Genomic DNA, 9,702 nt, shown 5'->3' with positions numbered 1-9,702 from the left:
AGATGTGGTAAATTACACCTATACAAGGAAAAGAACTGGCACTGGAGATTGTAGAGACCTGCAGTATATGTATAAGACCCAAGTCAGGTCACCAGCATATATGCCACTACAGGCTTACCTTGCTTTCCAATATGTGACCTTCCAAACTGATGCAAAAATATAATCACGTGGTGACGGTTTTGCAAAAGGATTAATTGAAGAGGCTCTTAAAATTATATAATCTCTCTTATACATTAAAATTTTTTTGATCTATAAAAATTTTGTATTTACACTTGGGGACACATATATAGGAAAAACAAATCTGTGCATTAAGATGAACAAACCTAACAAATGGGCTCAATACCAAAAATAATTGTAGATGCATGAAGTAACCTTGAATAATATTCAGAAGGACTAATGATAAGAATAATGATATTATATAACATGCTGAAGTATTAAGAGGGGCTTTGGAGGCATCTTCTCTAAATAAATTTAAGTCAAGTGTTTTTGTTTTAAATATATTTCTGATCAGAATCAGATTTTTATACCTATAAACCCAAATGAAAGTAATGTATTAGTCTGAACCCATTGTTTTTCTGGTAGAAAAAACTTTGGAAGGGTAGTCATTTAACCACTAGCAGGTCAGCACTTTATTGAGACCATCACCTTCTTTAACAATGAAATAACACACTTTATTGCAAGCAGGGAATAAGGCAGCTTCCCCAGGATCTCTGAGAGGTGATTCAGGAATGCAAATTCATGCAATCATCTTTTGTTATCTAGCTCATTAAAATATATAAAACTCTTAAGGGTTTATTTTGCCAGTAGAGCCTAGCCAACAATCTTTGGTAACAGTGTCACTTTCTAAATATAGACAGCAACTCCCTTTTGATTCAGAAACATTGTAGCCCCATTTTCAAAGCAGACATCAGAGCCTGCCTGTGACAGTAAGAAAAGAAGAGAGGAGAATACAAATCAGCCTGAAAACTCATAATTCAAGTTCATTCTGAGTGAGCTCCTTGATTCTATTCATGCAGTGATCAACAGCATTAATGAGTAAAGGGATCCAACTATCTTCTGGCTGCGGGGTCACATGACTTGCTCTGCAAATGGAAGGGGAAAAATGGAAAGTTCAGTTCATTATACTGTCAAGGGGAAACCTATCCTCCACAGGGAGCACAGAGGAAACTACAGTAAGAAAAGGCTAGTTTCTTTGCAGAAACTCAGCTGCTCCGCAACTAAGGTGAAAGAAAACACCACACCCACCCACTTCCACTCCTTTAAGTAGGGGTTTGGGAGTTGAGAATGGCTGGATAGGTTTACTCTCAAAAAGCTATTTAGGGAGAAGTCCTCATACTCACTTTGTAATTTCAAGTGCCTTCTTTAAAACAGATACAAGTTTTGCAGACTAGAAAAGAAACAGAGAAGTCACCTATCCTGAGCTCTATTATAAAAAGGAGAGCCAAAATATTTTAAAACACTCAAGTAATAAAAAATAATAAAAAAAGAACCTCAAAGGACATATGCAAAAACAAAAATGCTGATTAGATTACAGTGGTGGGATTATGGATTTTTTCCATGCAGGAAAAGCTTATTAATATTGTTGCCATATCATTTTATAAGTTTTTCTATTTAAAATACCTAAGATTTTAATTTAAAATATTTTTAAATAAAAAAAAAACCAGAAGGTAGAATGGAAACTAATTTGTCCCAAGTGCTGATAGCTCAGAATACAGAGCAGAAACAAGCAATGTTTCCTTTTTTTAAAAATCTAAGTACAGAATTTTAAGAATACCAATAACAAGATAACATGAGGATGTATGTGTGCCACCAATATACAGTACACATTAAAAATTTTTTATTTGGGGTAATTGATAAGGCCTATTGCTGAAGATGTTCATTTCTCAGGAAGTCAATTTTTAAAACACAAATGCAAAAAATAAAAAGTTACTGCCCTAAAGGTTGTTTCACACTGTGAAGGTACATTTGATGAATCTAATTTGGACTATCTACTTTATTAAATATTTTTAGGATTGATATATCTGATTGTAAAATATATAGCCATTTGTCAGTTTTACTTCTTTCCAATCACATCAGAGATAACTTGAGTTTCTAAAAATAAGATAATGAACACTGTCTAGCACAAGACCCATGACTCAAAGAATTCAATAAAATTAGATTTTTATAAAGAACTTGACCCTCCGTGGTTAATTCACACAATGTGCTTATATTAGAACACAGTGTGTTCATATCCTAGAGTATGTTTCTGGAACACTTATTTCTGCCTGTACTTAAAACATGACTTCAGGTTGGGAGGACCCTAAAGCACTGTGGCAATTAAGACTTTCTTTTTTCAAAGCAGTATTTTCTAAGGTTGTTGGATTTTTCTAAATGATTACCCAAGTGGTTATGGAAGGACATACTACCAGAATTAATGGCTTTATAATTCAACTTTGGCAAAGTATTTATCAAGCACAAACACATGTAAGAACTGTGACACTACTGTTATTCTACTTGCATCCGGGCATAATAGATATATTCGGTATAGCTTAAAAGAAATACTAGTGATTTAATGAAACCCTACCACTGAGGTCTGCAGCAATTCCCTCAAAGACAATACTTACATTGATTTGCACAGTCAGGTGGCACATAGGTGGATATATGCTCAGAGCCAAATCATCCACGCTAAGGGCAGAAAACAAAAATAACCATTAACAAAAACAAGGAGTAAAGCTCAACTAGGTGGCTTCCAATATACAACTAAAGATGTGACTAGTGAGAAAATGACTGTCCCAGAAAAATGCCTATCAGTTGCTTAAATTGGGCAACCAGAATCAATTCAACTGGTATTTACTAAACACATATATACTGTTTCACTAGAAGGCTGGGAGAAAAACACACCCTTGGCCTGTAGGATGAGACATGATTAGTTCAGTTAAAAATGTGAGGATCTGAAACCATCAATTGAATAACTGATACAGGCATGGTTCATCCATGAAATGACCCTAAAGTGGGTACCACTCAGCCAAATGATGAAATTTAGTACTAGCAATGAGGGAAAAACTAACATTACATGCCTCCCTAGTATTATGCAATGAGAAGGACAAAACACTCAATTATGTCATGTTCTTGCCAAAAAGTGTTTAACCTGAACATAACCTATAATCATGAGAAAATAATCACATGAATCCAGACTGCTGGATATTCTACCACTGACAACTGACCTGGATTCTTCAAAAATGTCAATGTTAAAAAACACTAAAAAGGACGAGGACTGTTCTAGTTGCGAGAGACTACAGAGATGACAACCAAATGCAATGTAACACCCTGATGGACCCTGAATTTAGGGTGATAAAAAGGTATGAAAGACATATTAGAGACAAGTGGGTAAATTTAAGTGTGAAGTAATATTGTTCTATCCAATGTTAAATTTCCTGAATGTAATGCTAAGAATAAGAATGTCTGTTCTAAGGATACATACTCAAGTATTTAGGGGTGAAATGTCATTGATGTTTGCAACTTACTCTCACATCGTTTAGGGAAAAAAATGGCTCATTTATCTTATAGAGAAGTAAGCAATGTTGTCGGTCCCTCCTTACTTCTGACCTGCAGATGTGGGGGAATGCAAGGGAATGCTGAAGATCTAAAAGGACCAGCCAGGGGACTCAAGAGAGTAATGCCGAGAAGGCACTTCTCATATTTATTGAGCAAGTAAATCTTAACATCTATAGAATACATGCAGGGGTTCAAGTAGGAATTCCACACTCTCAGTTCTTGAATCTGTGTTTAGCTCTCATGCAGTCTCCAGCCCACTGAGACGTGACGCTCGCGAGAAGTATTTACGTATTGTAGAAAAACACAAGGGAAGTCGTAAGACCTATTGTATGTCTGGCATTCCAGACACACTGGGGTGCGTTCGCATTCTGGTTGTTTTTCCCCTTTTCAGAAGAGTCATGTCATCAAGAATCTGGAGACTGTAAGCTTCACAGAACAAGGATTGTGATGTGTTTTCTTTACTATATATTAATCCCACACAATGTAGAAAAAAATGTGAACAGCAGGTGAATCTAGATGTAGGATATATGGGTGTGCACTGCAATACTTCAACTTCCTTGTAGGTTTGAACATTTTCAAAATCAAAAAACAAGGAAGAACATTGACAGCAGAAGCTGAGATCAAAATCCTGGTGCTCAGATATTTCAAGTAGGAATCATGCTTACCTAGGGCTGATCTCATCAGAAATATCCACAATGTCGTCTAGCTGGGCCACCTGCTCCTTCTTCCCGTTCTCTGCCACTGAGATCCGGATTTTCTTCAGGCAGGCTCTGGATGCTCTCACCAGTGCAAGGCATGGGACTATGAGCTCTTGATCTTCCTCTGACCAATACGAGTCCCGATTGTTTGGACACCCCAACACCTCATCCTCTTCCTCACCACGGTTGTCAGAGCTGTCCTCCTCAGTGTCATTTAAGAGGCCGGAGTAAGGGTCACATTCTTCCACAGCCTAGGATGAACCATGATATGTATGAATGCCAAAAACAAAGAGCCTATTATACTTTCAGCACCATGTCTGAGTTGTCCCAAAACCTCACTAATGGCTACAGAGTTGATACCCTGTTCTCTCTCTCCCAGTCCAGCAATGGAACAGAGGGGAGTGGTATTAAATCACACACTGGTACAGGACAGGAAATGGGAGATGAAGGACAGGAGTGAGGATGGGACCTGTGTGGTCAATGCTCAGGATATCTCCTCTTTATAATCATTTCTCATCCATTAGTCACAAGTTGCCTTCCAATGACAGAGGTCCCCTCACCTGCTCCATTTCCTCATGTGCATCCTTCACAAAATCCACACTCTTTGTCAGCATTGAAAGGGCTGCAGCTTTGTTATCTGGGAGTGAAAAATGGGAAGCACTAAAATTAGAGGAGATAACGAACAATTCTGCAAACAGCAGCCCACAGCACTCCCCTTTGAGGACAGTGAGAGGGACAGCCAAGCATGTGGTTTAATGTAAAATTCTTCTCACATACATTCTCTGCATAGCCAAAGGGACCTAATAAGCCTTTTACCATTCACCACAAGAACTATTAAAATGGTTACATGATGTTTCTTGTACAGTCCTCTTGGACTACTACTGCTTTTGGCCCAGCTGGCTCTACATCCTAACTGCTTCAGTGTTCCTGTAATACTGCTCCTGGGGCAGGACCAGGAGAACAAACAAAACTTGTTCAACAAGAGACAGGGCCAAGCAAGAGGGCAGTGTAAACTTAGAAGTGAGAACTAAAAAGACTGACAGAAAGTATTAGTACTTATCTTTTGATGTTGGTTATAAATTGCATATATTCCACATACATGCTACAAAACTGGAAGTTAGGTATGCGAGGTCTGTCTGCATTGGCCAGCATGGTCAGTGGCCCACTTCCCACTTTCACCCACCTCTTGGTATCCGAGGCACCTGCTGGCATGCAACCCAGACACTGTTGCAGGAAATAAGGTCGCTGTTCTCGGGGCTGGGAAAAGGAATGAATAAGGATGTATCAATAACTAGGTTTCTCTTTTCTGAAAAGCCCCCTCTTGCTGGTCATTATTCTCAGCTATCAGTAGCTCTGCTGTTGAAATGAGTTTTTTCCCTTCCTGAAGCAAGGAACCCCATTAACTGAAACCCAACTGTGGCATCACTACCTCTGAGCTGGAGTGACGAAAAGCACTTCTACGAGCTGAGCCATGCCATCAACGATGTCCAGAGTGGCACTCCGCACCAGCTTTCTCAGGGTGATTCCTAGAGTCGAACCGAAAGACTAAGCAGCCTGGTCTTCTCTCCAGAAGACACCATCTGCTTTCCAGAGAGTCTAAGTCCTAGAGAACTTGAGGTAATGGGCACTTGTGCTTTACCTGAAGTGCCAAGACAAAACTTGGGTCTTATTTATATCCCCGTATCATTTCCTTGTTCCTCCTGAGTGCTATTCTCCAAAAGAGATCAGTAACACAATCTTTGCATGACAGCATGTGTTTATTCATTAAGGACAGAGGACCCTTGACAACTGTGGATGAGACACTTGAAATTTAAACCATTTGTGAGTAACCCTGAAGAACAATGAGACATGCACTCATTTATAACTTTGGCATGAGTAAAATCAAGGCATTAAACATGGCAGGGCTACAGGCCACTTAACCTGTAAAGGAGCTCAGAAACAGAGGGTGCTGTAATATGGGTAGAGTAGACTAGGGATGACCTGGGGATGAGTATGGGGCTGAGATGCAGCCAGCATCTGTGGCAATTATAATAGATTAGAGAGGGAAGCACTGACAATTCAAAAACCTTAAGAGTCAAGCAAGGCAGGAGAGATGGGAACACAGCATCTGTACCTTGGCATAAAGCTTATTTATGGAGATCACTGATGTTAGAAAGTTATCCTTGACTAAACTATATGGGAGAAAGTTACATCACATGCTCAAATTGAGGAAAAGGTAAGAAGTCTCAGGACATGAGCTATCATATTAGCAAAGATCTACTCTATAAACAGATTATTTATGAGTACATGGTGGCTTACCCTGGTCCTTGGGGAGTGAATAGTATGCTGCAATAATTGCCTTGATGGCAGCATGGACCTGTTCACAGAACATCTGGGTTTCCTATGAGGTGATGGACCAATTTCAGAAAGAAAAAAAGAAATGGATTATATTAATATGGTCAACCCAACTACTGTGGCAGAGAATAGACATCTTTACAGAACACTTTCTGAAGTCTATTATGAGTTAGGCTATTCTTGGCACACACCAGAGGAGTTAGTTGCACAACAGAGACTGAGCTGACCGCTCAATAAAACATTAAGGAAGAGCAGGAAAAACTTATTCCTGATATTCTACACACCAAATCAGGCCTACTGCCAGTGTTTGTAAATAAAGTGTTACTGGGACATAGCCACACTCTTTCATTTACACATTATCATAGTTATGTTCACACTACAAGGGCAGATCTAAGCAGCCGGCCTGCAAAGCCTAAACGTATTTACTATCTGGCCCTTTACAAAAAAGCTTGCCAACCTGATCTTAGACCATTAACCAGGTGCTGATCTCTCTGTCTCTGTCTCTATAGCAGAACCACATGTACTTAAAGGTAATTAGCATGGACTCTACAATTCTCAGTATTGACTGTTTTCCTTCTGACCAGTTACTGGCTTTTCCTTATCTTCCTTGTCCTCACTTCCTGCTAAATTCTAAGTCAGTGCTAAGCAAAATGTAGCTCACAGTCTAGTGCTAGTCCATAAACTGTTACCAGTCTGGGATGAATAAGTACAGTGATTGGGAGCAAGTGTTTAGAAACTTTTATGGCAATTTGACATTACTTCAACAGCCAAACAAATAATTTTATAAAAATTCCATATTCCATATGGACTGGAACAACAACAAAAAAAGCCATTCATTAGTAGGACAAATGTGCTGAGATCCTAGGAAAGCAATTGTGATTCAAATATATATAATACAAATGAAACCAAATTCTAACTTTCCATCTCTGAGTGGAACCACTGTCCTGAACATGTATAGAATAACAGTTCTTCGCTACTTCCTCAGGGTATCTTATTAGCTATGAATTTTAGCAGAAAGTCCCAAGTGTATTTGAAAGGAAGGAGTCAACAAATAAGGAAAAATAAGGTATTATTACTACTCCCTTTGAAGTAAATACTGACTTTCTTCCACAAGGCTTTTTAAGTGCTCTCATACAATTCATCTCATTTCCTCATCATAGATCTCTGAGGTATGGAGGGAAAGGGAGTGTCGTTGTAGGTACAGCAAAAACGAGTATATTTTCATTTCAAAATATCTGGATAGATAAACTGAAAAAGAGAATGACACTATCGACTATGGAAGTCAAATAAGGCAATGAATGTCATTTTTAAATAAATCTACTCCTAAATTAAGTGTATCTAGCTCTGGAAAAACCAGGCATAAATCATACTCGATCACAGGCAACATATTTACTTTCATTACTTTAATAATAAAAGGTTATTAAAAAACGCATTAAATCTTTATTTTAACAATTCTGTTTCTGGGAATTTTTTTAGTGATATACACACACAAAGACTGTATTAGGCAACTTAGCAAGGCATTGTTTATAATAGTTACAAGTTGAAAACAGCTTAAATGTCCATGTAGAGTACTGGTAAAATAAATTATGTTTATACTCACTCAACTGAAGACCATGCAGCCATTAATAAAAATTGAGCAACTTTACATATGCTTCTAAGCAACAATTTGCAAGCTATGTTGTTAATTTTTTTAAAAAGGAAGATCCAGAAAAGTACTTAGCGTATCCTATCATTTGTGTAAGAAGAAGCAGGCACATACACACTTATTTGTATATGCATAGAATATATGGAGTAATAGAAAAGGACCTGGGGAGGGGAAATACAAACTTTTTAGCATTCAACTTTGATATTTCTGTATTTTACATTTATACACGTTACTAATTAAATCTAAAAATAATTCAATATAAAAAGGATATCATGTAGAACAGAAAAGGTGTAACTTAGATAGCAGATAAACCCTAACTTAAATCCTAGCTCCATTGCTTACTTACCTTAACCGGAGCCTTTGGGCCTACTTACTCCTCTGTCAGATAGGGATCATGAGAACACCTAGCAAACAGCAAGCTCTTTAAACAAAATTCAGAAAGGAAAAAACCAGGATGAACTTCGGACTGAACCAGTATTTAGAAGACCTGCCTGCCCTACGCCAGGTACTGCACTTGGCAACTTGCTTTTAACGACAATCGTGAGGTGAGAACTGCAATCTTATTTGACAGATAAATCCCCTGGCTTGAGTGTAAAAGGTGGAAAGAAAACGAGAAGGTTCCTAAGGAAAACGAGGCAGCAGGATTCCAGTAAAGCCCACCTGTGGAGATGGCAATGGAAGTCGAGAGAAGGCTTCGGTCAGAGCCGTGGCTTCCCCCGACACTGTCACAGCTGCCTCATCTGGGGAAGACAGAGGAGGAGGCAGGAGCCGAGACGTTAGTGCCAAAGAGATAAGGCTGTAGCTGCGGCACGGAATTTGAAGGTAATGCGTTCCCTCTCCACCCTGACCGGCTGAGACATTTCAAAAGCACCTCTAAAAATCAGTGCTTTATATTTCAACCTCTGAGGTGCCGAGGATGGGTAAGGTGGGCATCACCAAGGAGAGGAAGCGGCGGCGGGAAAGCGGGAGGGCAAGGGGTCCCGACGCGGGGAAGGAGAGATGGAAGTCCCCAGCAGGACAGGCACTCACTCAGTCTTCTCCAAAAAGCCTCTCGATTAAATTCCTTGGTGGTCTCCCGGGCTTCGCCGACTAGCAAGCGTGGAGTGTGGGCCAGGCGGGGACACCAGGAGGAGCGGAGGTCAGCGAAGCCACCTCCAGCCTCCTCTCCTCCGCCGCCGCCGCCCAGCCTTGTCCCTCCCCAGCCCGCCCCTGGCGTCGCTCGCCCCCGCTGTCAGCTCACCCCGCACTCCGGGCAGGAGCAGCCGCAGTTCTACCGCTAAGTGCCGGAGCTGCTCCACAGGTGCTGCAAGGGTGCCGACTGCGGCTGCAGACGCCGCTGCGCTCGCCATCTCGGGAGACTGCCTGGAGGCCGCAGGTGAGCACGGAAGACGTAGTGACACCGCGGCGGCGGCCGCCGCACTTCCGGGCGTCCCAGTCCGGCTCGTTTCCGGCAACAGCCCGCTTCGCCCCTCCCCCTGGCCCGACCAAATG

General features: G+C 40.5%; 1 protein-coding gene across 2 annotated transcripts; it reads right to left on the bottom strand.

The window, feature by feature from the left end:
• Positions 1 to 601: 601 nt before the first annotated feature.
• CCNDBP1 (cyclin D1 binding protein 1) lies at positions 602 to 9,656 on the bottom strand. 2 transcript variants are annotated; one of them, XM_036923687.2, is made up of 11 exons: positions 9,452 to 9,656; positions 9,241 to 9,300; positions 8,872 to 8,951; positions 6,531 to 6,612; positions 5,662 to 5,758; positions 5,416 to 5,489; positions 4,793 to 4,869; positions 4,200 to 4,483; positions 2,604 to 2,664; positions 1,341 to 1,387; positions 602 to 1,082 (listed from the first exon to the last, which is right to left on the bottom strand). In XM_036923687.2, exons 1-11 carry the CDS (start codon positions 9,558 to 9,560, stop codon positions 968 to 970), a joined length of 1,086 nt encoding a protein of 361 aa, XP_036779582.2. In that variant the 5' UTR covers positions 9,561 to 9,656; the 3' UTR covers positions 602 to 967. The 2 variants fall into 2 exon arrangements, with proteins under 2 accessions (XP_036779582.2, XP_036779583.2); XM_036923688.2 differs by lacking the exon at positions 602 to 1,082 and having other exon boundaries at positions 1,344 to 1,423.
• Positions 9,657 to 9,702: the final 46 nt, after the last annotated feature.

The sequence above is a fragment of the Manis pentadactyla genome, chromosome 11, assembly GCF_030020395.1.
Source record: "Manis pentadactyla isolate mManPen7 chromosome 11, mManPen7.hap1, whole genome shotgun sequence".
NCBI classification, from domain to species: domain Eukaryota; kingdom Metazoa; phylum Chordata; class Mammalia; order Pholidota; family Manidae; genus Manis; species Manis pentadactyla.
Note: the sequence above shows the minus strand (reverse complement) of the source record. Positions and strands in the feature narration are given on the sequence as shown.